The sequence below is a fragment of the Chlorella variabilis genome (assembly GCF_000147415.1).
Source record: "Chlorella variabilis unplaced genomic scaffold CHLNCscaffold_25, whole genome shotgun sequence".
Lineage (NCBI taxonomy): Eukaryota > Viridiplantae > Chlorophyta > Trebouxiophyceae > Chlorellales > Chlorellaceae > Chlorella > Chlorella variabilis.
Genome location: NW_005435063.1, coordinates 239,906 through 256,536, shown reverse-complemented (window position 1 = coordinate 256,536; position 16,631 = coordinate 239,906). Strand labels below are relative to the sequence as shown.

Sequence of the window (16,631 nt, the reverse complement as noted above, 5' to 3'; positions counted from 1 at the left end):
TCCCCCCCCCCCCCCCCCCCCAGCGACGCGCCGCCTGCTGCGCCCTGCCCCTGGTGGTGCCGCCGCCCGCAGGTGCTGCACAGCCTGTGGCACAGCAACGCGCTGCCCAGCCGGGGGGAGCATATGCGGGAGGCGGATGCGCTGGCGCTCATGATGCATGTGGGAGACTGCGTGGGGGCGCTCAGGTGCGTGCGTGTGTGTGTGTGCGTGTGTGTGTGTGCGCGCGCTTCGGGTCGGGGCTGTGCTGGATGCGTGTTGCAAGGGTGGGGGAGGGTTTGTTTGTGTGCTGTGCGCTGCTCGGCTGGGGAGCTGCGGCCTCGCCCCTTGAATCCCCGCTCTGACGCTGCCGGCGCTGCCGCCGCACCTGCTGCCGCCGTCCACCCTGCAGGCTGCTGCTGGAGGAGGGTCCCGGCGCCTGCCTGGCGCGCCTGCCTGCCGCACTGCGCTCGCTGGCGGCGTTTCTGGGAGAGGGGCTGGCGGCACGGGGCCCCTTTGGCGGCGGCCCCGTGCCGCCGCTCAAGGCGCGCATACTGGAGGTGGCAGCAGCCTCGCCTCTGCTGCGCTGGGCCCAGCAGCGCGGGCAGCAGCCCAGCACGGCGCAGCGGCAGCCTCAGCAGGGGGCGGGCGAGGCCGCGGTGGAGCAGCAGGCGGGCCAGGCGACCGCCGGCAGCCCGCAGCCCGCGGCAGGCGGCGGCGGCGGCGGCGAGGGTGTGGGGCCCGAGGTGGCTGCCGCCGCTGGCTGCGCCCGCTCGGCGGCGCTGGTGGAGCTCCTGCAGGAGCTGCGGGAGGACCGCCAACTCAGCGGCCGGCAGCAGCGCGTGGCGGTGGTGGCTGCCAGCCACGGCTCGGTGGATGCGCTGGGCCGGCTGCTGGCAGGCTGCCAGGAGCTGGCTGGCATGAGGGTGTGCCTGCTGCGGGATGCGGCCCAGGGGGAGCAGGAGGGGAGCGGGGCCTTTGTTGACACCGCGCCTGCGCCGGCTGGCAGCGGCAGCGGCGTAGGGCTGGGTGCGGCACTCGAGTCGGATGGCAGCGACGACCTGGCTTCGGCGGTGACGGCGGCAGGGTGGCTGGACGCGGCGGCGAGTCGGCTGCAGAGCAGCGAAGGCGAGGCGGCGGCGGGGGCAGCAGCGGCTGAAGCCGCCGTCGAGGGCTTGCCGCCACCACCACCACCAGCAACAGCAGGCGCGGAGCAGGCTGGCGCGGGTGCTGCGGCGGCAGCTGAGCCTGCTGCGCCTGCCGAAGCGGCGCCAGCGCCTGGGATGGGCAGCATGGAGGTGCACCTGCTGCCGGCATCTGATCTGGCTGAGCTGCAGCAGCGGATCGGCGCATACCACGCCCTCGTGTGGTGAGCTGGGCACCCGCTGCACGGCACACCTGGCCGCTGTGCCGTGCACTGTGCTGCCCTCACCGTGCGCCCTCCGCCTTGCCAACCCTCTGCGACGCGCCGCCGCCCTCGCCCCGCTTCTTTTTGCTCGCAGGTACAGCGCCGGCGCCGTGCTGCACGCCTCCAGCCAGGAGCTCGAGTCGGCAGCCCTGGCTGCCTGCCACAGGCTGTCGGCCGCCGCGGCAGAGGCGGCGGCTGTGGGCGAGGGCCGCACGAGCGATGCGGGTTCCGCGAGCGATGGCGCCGCCTCCACCCCCGGCCACGGCCGCCTGGAGTGCCATGTGCTCGCCAGCGCCAGCCAGGTGCTGGCGCTCGGCGAGGTGCGGCGGGTGGACCACTCTCTCAAGGTGGGTGCGGAGCCGCTGCAGGTTGCGGGTGCGGGGGTCAGTGAGCAGACCCCTCCGCGCCCTAATCTGCTTGCTGTGCTGGTCTGGCGGTTGGCGGGCGGCTGGTGGAGCTGCCTGCCCCCAGCCCCCGCACGCCTTCCCAGCCGAGCTCATCGGCGGCTGCCCCCCTTATTGTGCGGCGCTGCAGGCGGCGATGCAGCTGGTGCTGCTGGGCGACGCGGCGGCCGAGGAGAAGCTGACGATGCTGGCGCACCGCAACACGGCGACGGTACTGGAGCCGCAGGCCCGCCTGGTACTGGATATGCTGTGCCTGGGCCTGTGCGGTACCGCCCCCGCCCTGGCAACCATGACGGCCAGCCCAGCTAAGCCCGAGCGCGGCGGCCGCGGCCGCGGCGGCGACGAGGCGGGCGAGGGCGAGGCGGCGGCGGGGCCACCCCTGGTACTGTTCCAGTCGAGCGTGACGCTGCCGTCGGCCTACTTCCCTCCGGAGCGCTTCCACATGGCGGGCGCCAGCATGCCGCTGGATGTGTTTGTGGGCCCACCGCTGCCCTCGGAGCAGCAGGCCTCCAATGCGGCGGCGCTGGCGGCCCTGGCGGCGCTCCACCGCCTGGGCATCATCGTCCGCTACTGGCCCTCCCGCCTCCTCCTGGCACAGCACCTGCTGCCGCGCAGCCTGCAGGGCCAGCCGGCAGCCGGTGCCGGCGCCGGGCTGGGGCCGCCTCCGCAGCAGCAGGCGGCGGGAGCGGGCGCCGACGCGGCGGCCGGCTCGTCGCAAGCAGCCGAGGGCGCGGCAGCGATGGCAGCGGCAGCAGCAGCGCTGGCTGGCAGCTGGCCGCAGGCGCCGTCAGGCGGCGGCGGCGGTGGTGCCGCCACGCCGCCGCATGTCATGAACTTTTTCTGCCCTCTGTGCAACGTGAGTCTGGGACAGCGCATGGCATGGCATGGCATGACGCAGCCTTGTGCGTGCTGGCGCATTGCGAGGGTGCAGCACCGGCACGTTGTGCTGCTGACGTCAGCCTGATCAGCAACCAAGCACAGCCAGCACTGAGGCAGCCCACCCCCGCTGCCCCTGCCTGCAGGTGGCGGCCACCGGGCATAAGGTGGGCCGCCCGCAGGCTGGCCCCCACTGTGCTGTTTACATACACAGCAACAGCGCTGCGCCGCCTCCCTGCCCTGCTCCCCCACCCCGTCCCAGCCCCGCCCCGCTGCGCCCCTTGGGCCGTGCTCTGCAGGCATTTGACGCGCACATGCGCGGCTTCCGCCACCAGCGCCGCATCAAGCAGGCGGAGCTGCTGCAGCAGGGGCAGGAGTGAGTCGCTGGCTGGAGGGCCGGCCGCGTGGCTCTCCACGCCTCGGTTTGCACTTCACTCGCCGCCCTGGCAGGCGTTGTGGCCGAAGGCTGCTGCAGCGATAAAGCACTGACTCGTGGAGAAGTGCTGCTGAGCTGCCACCGCTGCCGTGCCGCCCCGCCCCCCTGCAGGGTCAGCGCCATGCTGCAGGGGCTGCTGCTGGAGGATGCCCTCCCCGGTGGCAGGGCGCCGCCGCTGGCTGTGGGGCACCCGGGCCTGGATCTGGAAGAGGAGGAGGCAGGTGGGGCCATGATGCCGGGGTGTGGGGCGCTGCCTGCACCGAGCGCTGCTCATCGGTGCCTGCCAGCCGGTGCGCTGCCCTCCGTTGGCCGGCGGCGCAGCACAGGCGGCCCCGCCTCGCCCGGTGAGCTTGCCGACGCAATCTGCTTCCCGCTGGCTGCTGTTGTGCTGCTGCCCGGAGCGCAGGCGAGTACGGCAGCCCCAGCTTTGCGGACCGGCAGGTGTACAGCCCGGAGCCGACGGCGTACCGCTGCGACGTGTGCGGCGTGTACTGCACCAGCCTGCGCCTGCTGGAAGCGCACACGCGCGGCCGCAAGCACCAGCGCCGAGTGGCAGGCCTCGACTCGCCCGGCGGCCCCAACCACCCGGGATCCCCCAAGTGAGCGGCCCCCGCCTGCCGCGCGCGGGTGGCGGGCTGCGTGCTTGTGGGGACGACGTGGCGGCAGCCGCGCAGGGAGTCGCACCTGTGGTCCTGCCAGGCAGCCAGTTGCGGCGGCAGCGTGCCGCTGCGTGCCATATAATCGACCCGCTTGCTCCGTCACCAGAGGCATTGAAATGCTGCTGTCTCCTCCGCTGCCGCTCCCGCAGGATCCAGCCGCTGGTGACGCCTTACTTTTGTGGAGTGAGTGGGCGCAGCGCTGAGGGATCGCCACAGGCAGCATCGCCCCTGTTCCCTTTTTTCGCTGCGGGAATCGAACCCCCAACCCCTCACCCCCAATGCCCACGCTCTCCTCCCCCACGCAGCTCTGCGGCTTGTACGCAACCAGCGAGGAGCAGCTGCGCATGCACATGCTGGGCAAGCGGCACACGCGCATGGTGCAGCTGCACCGCCAGCGTGGCGCCATGCTGGCGGGCGCCGCGACGCCGCCCGGCGCCGGCGCCTGGCAGGAGCCCGGTGCCAGCCTGCAGCAGCAGCAGCACCAGCTGCTGACCGCGGCCGCCGCCGCCGCCGCCGCCGCGGCAGCGGGCGCCGGCGGCGCCGGCTGGGGCTTTGGCGCCGGCGGCGGCGCCGCCGAGCACGAGAGCCACTCGCCGCTGGCTGCCGCCCTGGCGGCGGGCATGGAGGCCGGCGGGCCCTCTCCCGGCCTGGGCACCCCAAGCGGCTACGCCTCCCCCTCGCTCCTGGCAGGCCCCGCAACGCTGCCTGGCGGCGGCGCCGGCGGCGACGGGTGGGCGGCCGGGGAGCTGCAGGCGGCGGTGCTGCAGGGCATGCTGCTGGACGCGGCGGGCAACCAGCGCATCTATCGGTGCGACCTGTGCGGTGTGGTGACCCCCTCACGGCGCCACTACGACTACCACTTACAGGTGGGCGGCGCCTGCCGCGCGGTACCGCCTTGCCGCGCGGTACTGCCTACTGGCGGCAAGGAAAGGAACCGGCGTGGTGGGATGCCCGTGGCCGGCCCGCGCTGCTGCCTGCACGCCCCTGCGGCGGCTGCGGCAGCGGCGTTGCAAGGCGGCTTGCCTGGTGCGCCCCGGGCCGCTGCCGCGCCTGCCGCGCCTGCCGCGCTGCTGTGCCGAGCGGCGTGTGCATGCGCGTGCCGCGGTGCAGGGCATCAAGCACACGCGGCGCCAGCTGCGGGCGCAAGGCCTGGATCCGGGCTCCGCCTCGCAGCCCGGCACCCCTGCCAGCTGCGGCAGCCCCCTGGGCGGCAGCCGCAGCACCAGCCCCGCCCGCGCCGCGCGCGGCCGCCACTCCCGCCACAGCAGCGCCGACTGGGGGCCCGGCGGGGTGGGCATCGCCGCTGCGGCCATGGCGGCGGCGGCGGCGGAGCCGCCCCCTGAGTCGCTCATCTGCTCTGTGTGCGGCATCATGGCCACCAGCGCAGTAAACCTGGAGGTGCGAGGGCTGGCTTGGGGGGTTGCGGGGCAGGGGCTGGTGCGCCGCACAGCTGGCCGGCTGGCTGCAGGGGGGCTGCTGCGTGGGCTGCTGGCTGCCCGCGTCACGCTGGATGCCTGGAGACGGCAGCCTAGCCAGCCTTGATCTGCACCCCAAGCCCCCCTTCCACCCCCCACCTGCAGGACCACTACAAGGGCCGGCGGCACCAGAAGAACGTGGAGCGGCAGGCGGCGCAGGAGGCGGCGACCGCCGCCGCCATGGCCGCCGCCGCCGCCGCCGCGGCGGGCCAGCTGCCGCCGCTGCCGCCCAACGTCTCCGCCGTGGGCGGCCCCTTTGCCAGCACTGCGGCGGCGGCGCCGGGCGGCGGCGCGCCCGCGGCCCCGCCGCCGCAGGCCCCCCCCGCCCTGCAGCGCTCCACCAGCGGCATCACGCTGGGAGCCGACGGGCTGCGCCTCAGCGGCGGCGCCCTGCTGTCCGCGGGCTCCCTGCAGCGCCTGCCCAGCGGCGACGTGTACGACGGCTTCCCCTGCGTGCGCATCGGCGACGTGCTGCTGCCCTCCAGCATGGACCTGCGCGCATTCCTGGGTGGGTGGGTGGGCAGGTGGCTGGGGGTGGGGCATATGTGCGCGCGCATGTGTGTGTTTGCGTGTGTGTGGCGTGGCAGAGGTGTGTGTGTGTGTGTTGGGGTGGGGGGGCGTACCTGTGCATGTGAAGACGGGGCGGCGGTCTTCTGGAGGCGGCCGTTGGCCCGCCGGCACGGGCTGCCGACCCGAGGCGTGGCCACGCGTTGCCGCTATCCCCAAGGGTCCCACCACCCGCACCCCCCGTCCCGCGCTGGCCGTGGCGCAGAGGAGATGCAGCATCTGGATGAGGCGGAGGAGGAGGCGGACCAGCTGCCGCCCATCGCTGAATACCTGGAGGTCGGCGGCGAGCTCGAGGCGTTTGGCAGCTCCACCCACCTGGCCGCCAGCCTGCCGCCGGCCAGCCAGCCGCGGGAGCAGGCTGCCTGGGCCCACGGCAGCGGCGGCGGCGCCGGCCCGGCCGCCGCCTCTGCGGGCTGGGGCGGCAGCAGCGGCGGCGGGGGCGGCGGCGGCGGCGCGGCGCACGCCGGGGCGACCTCGCAGCGTTACCCCCGCCAGCCCAGCCACGGCGCAGGCTCCAGCAGGTCCCAGCCCAGCTCTCCATCCTTCCAGCCATCCGCAGGCGGGGGTGGCGGCGGGTATGGCCGGCAGGGCGGGCGCCCCGGCTCCGCAGGCCCCCGCCTCTCCCGCTTTGCCCACGACCAGCAGCAGGCGCACCAGGAGCTGCAGGCGGCGGCGGCTGCGGGGCTGGGCTATGGCCACCAGCTGGGCATGCCGGGCGGTGGGGGCGGGTTTGGCATGCAGGCCCCTGGTTATGCCATGCACCTGGGCATGCAGCAGCAGCAGCAGCAGCAGCAGCAGCAGCAGGCCTTGATGGGCCAGGCCGCCTATGGCGCCGGCGCCGGCGGCTACGGCGTGGCTCCAGACTATGCCGCCGCCAATGCCGTGCTGGCTGCGCAGCAGCAGGCCATGATGCAGCAGGCGATGCAGATGCAGCAGATGCAGCTGGCGGCGGCATACGGCGGCGCCGGCATGCCCGCCATGCCACTCGGGTATGGCGGCGTGGCGCAGGCGCAGGCGGCGCACCAGCAGCAGCAGCAGCAGCAGCAGGGCGGCTCGCCGCACGCCTTCTTCCCGCCGCCCAGCCTGCCCTCGCACCAGGGCAGGGTGCCGCCCCTGCCGCGTCCCAACAACAGATACCAGTACTGAGCGACCTCCCAACCCGCAACCTCCCAAGCCCGCAAACACACCTGCGCTTGTTCTCCCTGCAGTGAAGCAAGCTGGCAGGGGGCTGCACCAAGCCCCTGCCGACACCGCAATACGCACCTGTCCTTGGCAGTGGTTGCCGCCAATTTCCTCAGCAATTACATGTTTGAGTAGCTTTTATTTTAATTGCTTGCTGATTGTGTGAAGCAACCAATTGCGAGAGCGGCACCTGCTTCGGGCGGGCGGGCAAAGCGGCGGGCACGGTCGATGGCCAAGGCTGGCTGGCCCGTCAAGCAGTTTCAAGCCTGTCAAGGCACTACTTGCCTGCCGCAGGAGGACTGCAACAAAGAACTAATGCAGCGAACGGGTGGGGTGCGTCCACCGGTGCTCGGTGTTGCGCAGTACGGCGGCTGTACTACGTCATGCTCCCCCCTCTCACATTGGTGCCCCCCAGCCACGCCGCAGCGGCATGGCATGTGATGCATGCCTTCTTTTCATGCTTGGGGCCCTCCACAGGTCCTGCTTTCAAACGCTTGTTTCGCGAGCGTGACAAGGCCCGGTTGCTCGCCAGCACCAGATCAAGAGGGTGCAGCTTTGCCCGATGGTAGAGCACGTATCACTCCTTGATGCCAGCCCGGCGAGGAGAGCGGAAAGCTGTCGGATGGCATGGTTGGGCTGGGGAATTGGCGCAAGTGCGCTGTTGACCGCGCTCATTCTCATGCAGCGATCATATGGTGAGTCGCGGCCCTGCCTGGACGCCCGCGGCGCCCCCAACTGCCCGACCGCCAGCCGCCAGCAGCTGCCGCCAGCCGGGCCCAGTCCACTGTGCCGCGCACATAACACACGAGCCACAAGCCAACTGAGCCCTGCCTCTAAGCTGCTGCTCTTGTGGCTCGCCTGCCTACTGCAGGGGGCGGGCAATGGCGTCCTTGGCAGGGCCTGCACCCACGAGTGCCCCGCCCTGCCCCGCTCCCCAAGGTGTGCCCCTGTACAGGCGTACATGTGTCCTCTCTGAGTGCCGCTCCTATGTTGCGATGCTCACCGAGGCTGACCACCTCTTGGACTCTGGCCTGCCTGCAGTTCCCCTGGAAGCGGCTGCTGTCGGACGAGGAGGTGCAGCAGGGGATTGCCCACTATGGCGGCGGCAGCAGGCTGCGGCGAGTGGCGCAGAAGCTGCTTGCGGGGCAGCCTGTCAAGGTGTACACCCTGGGCGGCTCAGTCACCTTTGGGCACGGCGTGGACGACCCCAGGCTGAGCTACCCCTCGCTGTTTTTTCAGTTCATCAATGCCAGCTTCCCCCACAGGCGAGCGGGCGCCCGTGGTGCGCGAGTCTGGCCCTGCCGCTGCCTGTATCACTGGGGCCGGCATGGTGGGCTCACGAGCATGCTGCACTGACCTCTTGCAGGGAGCATGTGCTCAGCAACCAGGGCATGCCAGGGTCCACCAGCCAGGTCACCACGCCATGCCTCAATAGCATGGTTGCAGCGGTGGGTGGCCTGCCTGGGCGGCCGCTGCGCTGATCTATTGGCGCTTGTTCGGGACTGGATCACGCTGCCGCTGCGCCCTTTGCATGCCTCACGCAGCTGCCGTCTGCCTTGCTGTGCAGGACGCTGATTTAGGTGGGACATGATGCGTGATGCTTGCCCTGCGCTTGACGTGCCAGCCTCTGTTGCCAGCAGCCCTGTGCAGTTCCAGTCTGAGAGTCTGAGAGAACCTTGGGTCTTGCCGCTGCCCCTGCCCTCTCCCCTCCCTTGCAGTTTCGGTGGAGTTCTCGGTCAACGACCCCACCACCTCCTTTACCTCCTCGGGGCGGCACTCATACGAGGCGCTGCTGCGTCAGCTGCTGTCGCTGCCCAGCCGGCCCGCCGTGGTCCTGCTCCATCACTACCCGTGGTGGAAGGCGGCGGGTGATGGCCTGAGCAGCGGCCTGTTCTACAGAGAGCCCGAGGGGCAGCTCAACACCTTCTCCTATGTACGTCCCGATGCAAGCAGCCGCTTCGCCGCAGCTTGCTCGCCCGCCGCCTGCCCAGCACACCAGCATTTGCGAGCGGGCGGTGCTCATGGCCGCACAAGTGTCGGTTAAACATGCGCCTGCCACTCGACATGCAGTTTTACGACCTGCCGTCCCTGTCGCTACGGTCGGCGGCATGGCGGCTGATGGCGGCGGGCATTGAGGGGTTCAAGGTGTGGCGCCCCCGCTGAACATGTTCCATTACTGTCCCGCCCAGTGGCAGCTGGCCCCTGTCTACAACACGAGCTTGTCGGCCATGTTCTGTAGGTTGACAAGTTGATATTGGAGGGCAACCGGGACGCCAGCACCGGGGAGCCCATACCCACCGCCGCCGCCGCCTCCCGAGCCGACTATCTGTACATTGACACGTGAGGCGGTCGGCCAAGGGACGCGCTGCTGGGCAATCACCTGCATTGCTGCCGCGCTCCAGCGGTGTGCTCTGGTTTTGCGCATGTGCACGCCCATATGCTATCCCATGGATGCTGTGCCTGCTGTGGTTGCCCCACCTGCTACAGCATCCACCCCGGCCCCAACGGCCACCAAGTGTTGGCGGAGCTGCTCAGCGGGCTGCTGAGGCGAGCAGTGGGCGAGGTAGCAGTCGGGGCGGCGCCAGCAGCCCGGAGAGACCCACGGCTGGAGGGGCTGCCGCCGCCCATGATCCCAAACTTCGAGGAGAACCAGGCCTCGCTCTGCGCACAGCTGGTGAGGCGGCCTTGACATTCCCCAGCGCCTGCGCCTGCCGGTGTCAGGCAGCAGGGGCAGGCTGGGAGGGCAGCAGCACCTAGCAGAGCAGATTCAATGCAGAGAGGCGCGCCCCTTTGTGGCCCCAACTCAGCTGGCATGCCCTGCTCATTCCTGCCACCCTGGCTGCTCCTGCGCGGCAGGAGGCCTTCAAGACCATGGTGGCACGCCAGCGGGGCTTTGAGTACCGCCCAGAGAAGCCGCTGCTTCACTCCTGGGTGGAGCAGAAGTGGGGGTGGACCGGCAGTGAGCCAGGTGGGTGGTGCTGGTTTCGGTGGGAAGGACAGCAGCAGCTGGCACCTGCTGCCAGGGGTCAGCGCCTGTCACCCAGCGCCGCCTCCTCCCACCGACCGATGCTGTCGCTGCAAAACTTGCAGGGTCTTGGGCTGAGATAGAGGTGGACACGCGGCCCAAGCCGGGCACCAAGGCCCGCCGCACGTCGCTGCTGCTGTCCCACCTGCGCAGCTACAGTGGCATGGGCACCGCCGCTGTGGAGTGTGTGTCGGGGTGCGCCTGCGACCCCAACACCCTGGATGGCACCACCGCCAGCCACGTCTCTGTCTTCAAGGTCCACTCCTTCAAGGTGCGCCCGGCTGCCTGCTGAGCATGCCGTGTGCGGCAGCCAGCTGCGGGATGCCGCCGCCGGCTGCGGCGGCTTGACCCACGGCAAGCTGCTCGTGCGCAGGTGTCACAGCATGCCCGCTGCCGCATCCGAGTGACCGTCAGTGATGAGCGGGGAGAGACACCACAGGAGGGGCACAAGGTGGGCAGCGCCCAGCGCCTGTGCGGGTCAGATTGCATGCCGATTGTGCTGCACCCACTCCGACACCTGCAGCATCTGTCGGCAGCTGCATCATCATCATGGAGGCCCAACCGAGCCCTGCCTGCCTGCCTGCCTGCCTGCCTGCCTGCGAGCAGGTCATGCTGGCGGCGGTGATGGTGACACACAAGGTGCACTGACGCTGCGCCTCTAGCTGGTTGTAGAATCGCCCACAGAATTACCAGAAGAATCCAATCCCTCAGACTGCCCAGAAGAACAGAACAATTTACTTGGAGCCGCGCCCCGCGCATGTAATCGCTGGCTACCGCTGGCCCTGCTTGCCCAGGTACTCCACATTGAACAGCAGCACGGCACGCGGGGGTATGACCCCGCCTGCGCCGCGCTCGCCGTATGCCAGCTCGCTTGGGATGATCAGCTGCCGCTTGCCGCCGGCCTTCATGGGCGGGATGCCCTCCGCGCCCAGGATGCCCTGGTCCCAGCCCTGCGGGGACCATAGGCAGGACCATAGGCAGGACCATAGGCAGGACCATAGGCAGGACCGTCATGGGCCAGGCAGCAGGAACAAACGGCCGTGCAGTGGCAAGGCCAAGGCCACAGCATGCCGGCCAGCCTTGAAGCGCTGCCCCCCCTACCTTGATGACTTGGCCCACGCCGACCTGCAGCTCATGGCGGGGCGATTGCAGGCGGGCAGGGACTGGATCAGATTGCTGGGTGGAGACGCAAGTGGCGCCGCGGGCAGGCTGCTGCCCCGCGGCTGCCCAGCCGGCAGCCTCACCTGGAAGACGAGCGGCCGCCCGCGCTCGTAGCTGGAGTCGAACACGACGCCGCTGGGCAGCCTGCCGGTGTAGTGGGCCCTGATGCGCGCCCCTGCCACCGGCGCCTCCCCCGTCCCCTCCACGACGTCGCACCACTGCAGGCCCGATGCCGCCGTCTGGTACTCGCACTCTGCCGCCAGCGCACCCGCCTGGGGCAGCGCAGCGCCTGCGATGGCAGCTGCCGCTCCCAGCAGCACTGCCCGGCGCTCCATTGGGGCCGCGCTGTGGCTCGCCTGCTGCTGGTGGCCGCGGTGCGCGCAGGTGGTGATGGGGGCGGCGGAGCGGGAGCGGTGGTGGCAGCGGGCGGCTCCTGCCAGATGGAAGGGCTTGGCTGCAAGCCGGCAGCACAGAACACTCAATGAGCGTTGCTGGACGGCCTGCAAGTGCTCAGGAAGCCAAGGCTGGAGCACCGCACCAGAGATGGCCAGCATGTTGAGAGCTTCTCGCCACTTCCCGATCCACAGACGTGCGTCGACACTGGTGCAATGCTGGCAGTTGAGCCGATGGCCCGGAACGAGCACTTCTGCTGACTGGCCGCCAGGCTGGCCATTGGGGCCTCCCCAACGACGCGATGCTCGCGATCACCCAACCCCATGATGGCAACTGTATCTGCTCACTATCGGGCTGTGCAGTGCCTGCCAGTCTGTGTTTGCCTCTTGCCTCGCCCCTTCTTTCGCAGGACCCGAGCCAGCGCCGCCCCAGGCGGCTGCAGGTCCACGGCCCACATCAAGGCTGTCGGCAGCCTCGTGCCACGTCGCCCCGCCTCCATGGTCACCGCCGCTGCCGCTACCGAAGCGGACGCGTTCCCCACGCTCGTCTCCGCCGAGTGGCTCAAGCAAAACCTAGGCCAGGTCAAGGTCCTAGACGCCACCTGGTACCTCCCAAATGCCGGCAAGGATGCCGTGGCGGAGCACAAGGCGGAGCGCATCCCTGGGGCGCTCTTATTCGGTGCGGCAGCTGGGCCGGTTGCAGAGCTGCTGCACGTGTTACCTGCTGATTGCGCTGCCGCCTTTGCCGGGCCTGGCATGGGCTGCTGCCTCCCACTTCTGTCACTTGGATTGCATGCCGCGTAGACATGGACGGCATTGCCGACCCGGCCTCCACCCTGCCCCACATGCTGCCCTCTGAGCGGCAGTTCGCCGCCGCCGCCGATGCGCTGGGCGTCAGCCGTGACGATGCGTTGGTCGTGTACGACAATACCGGCATCTTTGCCTCCCCCCGCGCCTGGTGGACCTGGCACGTTTTTGGGCACCCCAGGTGTGCGGCCGCGAGGCTGTGCTGTGGCAAGGCAGGGAACGGAAGAGTGGTGCAAGGAGGCTGACGAGTGCGCAACAAGGGGGCCTGGAGTCCAGCCCGCCGTGGCTCCCCCGCACCTGCCGCTGGCGCAGGGTGGCAGTGCTGGATGGCGGCCTGCCTGCTTGGAAGGCGGCAGGCGGCGACATGGAGACCTCCCCAATGGACAACGCCCGCATGGGTGCGCCCGTGGAAGCCTTGCGCAACCCTCCTGCTGCCACCAAGTGAGAAGGCACCACCGCTTGGGCGGACCTGTTGGTTGAAGCCAGCTGTGCCAGCAGATGGGCAGCGCCTTGTTGCTGCTTGCTGCGCACAGCCCCGGTGCTGATCGGTGCTGCTGCGGCGCAGGTACGAGGCGCGGCTCGACGCCAGCCAAGTGCGCAGCTGGCAGCAGGTGCTGGAGAATGTGAGCAGCCAGCAGGAGCAGGTTGTGGATGCGCGGCCGGAACCCAGGTGGGGGCCTGCTGCCGCCTTTTGTGGAAAGAGCTTATGTCATGATGCCATCGGGCTGTTGCCGTCCCGCATCTGTTTGTCCTGACCTTCCCATCGCTGCTGCGCGTGCTGCTCGCTCGTGCAGGTGGCGGGGTGAGGCCCCGGAGCCGCGCCCGGGCCTCAAGATGGGCCACATCCCTGGCAGCAAGAACCTGCAGTGGCCCAATGTGCTGCGGGATGGCAGGTGGGCATCGAGCTGTGCTGCTGTGGGTACGGCTGCCACTGCTCTGCCGCCCACCTTCTGTCTGCTGGCCATGATGTCCCCTCGTCTCCCTGCTTCTCCAGCACCTTGAAGCAGCCAGAGGAGCTTGCGGCGGCGTTCAAGTCGGCTGGGGTGGACCTGTCGCAGCCGCTGGTGTGCTGCTGCGGCACGGGGACCACTGCATGCATCCTGGCGCTGGCGGTGCAGCAGGTGCAGCCGGGCGCCAAGGTCGCCATCTATGACGGCAGCTGGAGCGAGTGGGGGCAGCTGCCGGATGTGCCGGTGGCCACTGGCGGCAGCTAGCAGCGACGTGAGAGCGCGGGGGCCGTTGCACCTGGTGTGGGGCCCATGATGCTGACTGGTGTAAAAACGCTGGGCAGCCGGCAGAAATGGCAGGAGCGCTCACAGTCGACACAGAGTTGTAGATTTATTAGAACAGCCATTCATCAGATGCGATATTAGAACAGCCAGTCATCAGATGCGAAGGGTCTGTGGGGGCTCTGAAAGAAAGAAAGCTGAAGGGGCTCCGAAAGCCAGCAAGCATGAATACATGAGACGAAATCTGGAAGGGAGGACACGGCTCCAGGCCAGGCCCTCAGCTCTGCGCCGCCGCCGCCGCCCGCGTCATCTCCACAATCAGCTCCTTGATGCTCTTGCGGTCGGTGGCGGGGCGCGGGAAGGGCAGCCGCGCCTTGAACTGGTCCTGGCCGCGCTCGCAGGAGACAGTCATGCCCAGGCGATCGATGGACATGATAGCGGCCTTGCTCACTGCGGGGGCAGCACAGAGCACACGACAGAGGCAGGTGGGGATCACAGCACTGCAACACTAGCTTAGTGTACCGGGGTTTGGAGCACTGACCGACTGAAAAAAAGCAGCATCCATCCAACACCGCACAGCACTCCCCACCCCAGAAAGCTGCCACTAGGCATGCCTGGTCCCGAGACCCCCTTCTCACCTGTGATGCCCACGTAATGCTTCATCATCGCCACCGTGGCCTCGGCGTGGTCGGCGTTCATGTGCCCCGCCACCGGCGCCGAGAAGGGAGCCACGGGGTCGGGCTGGGCGGCGCCATACTCCTCCTCTGTGATCTGCTTGCAGTGCATGCGGGGCGAGCGGGCGGGGTCAGTGTGGGGTGAATGGTGCAGGCTAGGGCGGCACACCACTGTCCACGGAGCTGCCAGCTCGCGGCAGGACCGCAAACGCCAGGCCCGCGCACCTTGCCCGACGGCGCAAAGCCCGCAACCAGGCGCGCCGACACGATTTCGTTCATGCGGAACAAGCCGAAATCTCCGAACTCAACCTGCAGAGACAGACGGGGGGAGAGAAGGTCCAAAGGCATGCTGAGTCCCCCACCACATCATTTGCAACAGATGCCCCAAAGAGGCAGTCCCAAGGAGCGAGTGAGCAGCCAGCCAGCCTCAGCAACTAGTCCCCAATCGGCAGGTATTGGTCTGCCTGAAAACTGCCCCTGCCCCCTCTCACCCCAACCCAGACAACAAACGGGTTCCAGCCCCACCCACCCAAACGCTGCTGGGGTGCTTCGACATGTAAACCTCCTTGGCTGCAGCCCGCTCCTCCTCGTTGGAGATGGGCGCCGCCTTGCCAATCAGCGTGACGTGCCCGTCGGCGATGCCCTGCAGGGGCAGCGGCTGAGGCGCTGTGACGGCCACCCTCGCTGGCCGGCGGCAGCAGGCAATGAGGCGTGCAGCCCACCGTCTGAAGGAGCTCTTCAGGCAGGGGAAGGGCGACGACGCACCCTGAACGGCTCTGCCATCACGGTGAATGAGCAGCGCCCGTCCTTCTTGATGTCGGCGGTGTGGGGGCTCATGGTGGAGAAGGCAAACACGGGGCGGCCCTGCAGGGCGGCGGAGCACGAGGGCCCCGCGAGGGAGAGGCGCGCAGGCGAGCTCGGGCTGGCTGGCAAACCCTGCTCCTCACTAGGGCGGAGCCAGGCGTCGCAGCAATGGGGCAATCCTTTCCGCCTGCCATGCATGCTGCCCAAAGCTTGGCCGGACTGCTAGCCTCGCCAGCTTGCCAGCGGGGCGCACCTTCGAGTCTGCCGCAAACTCCACCACCGACCCGCTGGGGTAGCCCTCCAGCTCCCCACGCGCATTGGTGGACAGCACGCCAAACCTGTGCAACGCACGCCACGCACACCGGCACGCGTGTGAGGCCTGCAAGGGTGAAGACGCAGGGGGGCCGGGGCGGTGGCGGTGGCGCAGCCAGCACGGCGGGCCCCCACGCACTTGCCCAGCGCCACCAGCGTCCTGGCCTCCTCCGCAAGGCTGATCCGCGCCGCCGTCTGCTGGTGCTCGCGGTAGGCCAGGATCTCGGGGTCGGTGGCCTGGAGGAACACGCGGGATGTCGCTCCCTTGTCAGGCCAACAGCTGAGGGGCATCGAAACCGAGGGGAGTAGCGGCGGCGGCAGCGTGAAGCACTGAGCGGGCGCCATATCCCCCTCTGCCACCCCCCCAATCCACAGCCGGCTGCTCACCTCCAGGTTGGCGGCGCTGTTCTGGGGCGCCTGGTGTCCGCGCTGCGGCTCCTCCTTCTCTGCCTGCTTCTCTGCCGCGGCGGGGCCCGCCTGCTGGCTTTCCGCCCGCGCCGCCGAGGGCACTGTGCGCGGCTGGCGCCACGCAGATGCACCCTGCTGCCTGCTCGACAGCGCAGAGCAGCCCAGGCGGCCTGGCACCTGCAAGGAAGGAGAGCAAGTGCCGATCGATTCCACCAACGAGGGTAGCAGGGCCAGACAGGCAATCCGATCCACGGCCAGGACTCATAATTGAGGATCCAAGCAGCGCCAAGCGCGGAACCTCACCGTCTTGCCAATGCTTCTCGCAAGCTGCCCCCGCATGTCTGGCCACGCGAACTTGTGCAATATACCCAGAAATCACAGAGACAAAGGGCCTGATCCGACCATTGGTGGGCCGAGTGGGGCCCGACCACAGCTGGCGGCAGCGCGAGAGCGGCGCCAGCTCGCGCAGCTCCAGGCGGCGGGAAAGGTAAAGGTAAAGGTGGGGAAGAGCCTCCACAGGCTTAACTTCCCGGTTTTAACGTCTAGCTTTAGACCATTATTTGATCTGCCCGACGCGCCAAGTGCAGTACCCCCCACTAGTAGTGAATGGGTCCCGGGGCGGTAGCGAAGGGCGGTGCCGCTGGCTAGAGCACTATGTGCACAACGTGGTGGGCACCCTCAACCTGGCGCCCGCCATGTTTGGGCAGCGCGAGACCTGCCGGTACCTGGTACCTGGTACATGCACGCAGCACGGCGGCGGCAGGACCGCAAGGCGCTTGCGCTCCAATGCGACCCGGTGCGCAGCTGCGCTCCAATGCGACCCGGTGCGCAGCTGC

The 16,631-nt window shown here is 69.5% G+C and overlaps 4 protein-coding genes across 4 annotated transcripts in view; 2 read left to right on the top strand and 2 right to left on the bottom strand.

Annotated features, from left to right (window-relative positions):
* CHLNCDRAFT_139515 (hypothetical protein) overlaps positions 1–10,656 on the top strand; it is a gene marked incomplete at both ends in the record, with an annotated part of 13,043 nt that extends 2,387 nt beyond the window's left edge. The window contains 22 exons of the mRNA XM_005844034.1: positions 73–185; positions 389–1,345; positions 1,479–1,731; positions 1,919–2,644; positions 2,811–2,831; positions 2,964–3,040; positions 3,212–3,321; positions 3,507–3,699; positions 3,909–3,942; positions 4,065–4,625; positions 4,870–5,157; positions 5,340–5,742; positions 6,007–6,905; positions 8,025–8,265; positions 8,702–8,916; positions 9,054–9,128; positions 9,223–9,323; positions 9,471–9,657; positions 9,840–9,951; positions 10,074–10,279; positions 10,382–10,459; positions 10,615–10,656. Coding sequence (XP_005844096.1) covers positions 73–185; positions 389–1,345; positions 1,479–1,731; positions 1,919–2,644; positions 2,811–2,831; positions 2,964–3,040; positions 3,212–3,321; positions 3,507–3,699; positions 3,909–3,942; positions 4,065–4,625; positions 4,870–5,157; positions 5,340–5,742; positions 6,007–6,905; positions 8,025–8,265; positions 8,702–8,916; positions 9,054–9,128; positions 9,223–9,323; positions 9,471–9,657; positions 9,840–9,951; positions 10,074–10,279; positions 10,382–10,459; positions 10,615–10,656 — 5,892 coding nt within the window. The remainder of the gene's footprint in view (positions 1–72; positions 186–388; positions 1,346–1,478; positions 1,732–1,918; positions 2,645–2,810; positions 2,832–2,963; positions 3,041–3,211; positions 3,322–3,506; positions 3,700–3,908; positions 3,943–4,064; positions 4,626–4,869; positions 5,158–5,339; positions 5,743–6,006; positions 6,906–8,024; positions 8,266–8,701; positions 8,917–9,053; positions 9,129–9,222; positions 9,324–9,470; positions 9,658–9,839; positions 9,952–10,073; positions 10,280–10,381; positions 10,460–10,614) is intronic.
* A 122-nt stretch (positions 10,657–10,778) lies between these two features.
* Positions 10,779–11,504, bottom strand: CHLNCDRAFT_27296 (hypothetical protein; the record flags this gene model as incomplete). Its single annotated transcript, XM_005843940.1, has 3 exons — positions 10,779–10,958; positions 11,110–11,133; positions 11,253–11,504. The coding sequence occupies 3 exons, from the start codon at positions 11,502–11,504 to the stop codon at positions 10,779–10,781; spliced, it is 456 nt and encodes a 151-aa protein (XP_005844002.1).
* A 388-nt stretch (positions 11,505–11,892) lies between these two features.
* Positions 11,893–13,657, top strand: CHLNCDRAFT_37095 (hypothetical protein). The gene is made up of 6 exons (XM_005844033.1): positions 11,893–12,240; positions 12,366–12,549; positions 12,681–12,809; positions 12,934–13,038; positions 13,163–13,261; positions 13,363–13,657. Exons 1-6 carry the CDS (start codon positions 12,060–12,062, stop codon positions 13,580–13,582), a joined length of 918 nt encoding a protein of 305 aa, XP_005844095.1. The 5' UTR covers positions 11,893–12,059; the 3' UTR covers positions 13,583–13,657.
* A 217-nt stretch (positions 13,658–13,874) lies between these two features.
* Positions 13,875–16,134, bottom strand: CHLNCDRAFT_139512 (hypothetical protein; the record flags this gene model as incomplete). Its single annotated transcript, XM_005843939.1, has 9 exons — positions 13,875–14,047; positions 14,236–14,368; positions 14,497–14,580; positions 14,801–14,914; positions 15,037–15,135; positions 15,329–15,413; positions 15,527–15,624; positions 15,775–15,972; positions 16,099–16,134. The coding sequence occupies 9 exons, from the start codon at positions 16,132–16,134 to the stop codon at positions 13,875–13,877; spliced, it is 1,020 nt and encodes a 339-aa protein (XP_005844001.1).
* Between the last annotated feature and the right edge of the window lie 497 nt (positions 16,135–16,631).

Bases quoted from the DNA above. Each gene is read 5' to 3' on its own strand.
- CHLNCDRAFT_37095 (XM_005844033.1), top strand. From the start codon at position 12,060: ATGGTCACCGCCGCTGCCGCTACCGAAGCGGACGCGTTCCCCACGCTC. The intron at 13,039-13,162 runs GTGGGGGCCTGC...TCGCTCGTGCAG, and splicing joins GATGCGCGGCCGGAACCCAG to GTGGCGGGGTGAGGCCCCGG. The intron at 13,262-13,362 runs GTGGGCATCGAG...CTGCTTCTCCAG, and splicing joins AATGTGCTGCGGGATGGCAG to CACCTTGAAGCAGCCAGAGG.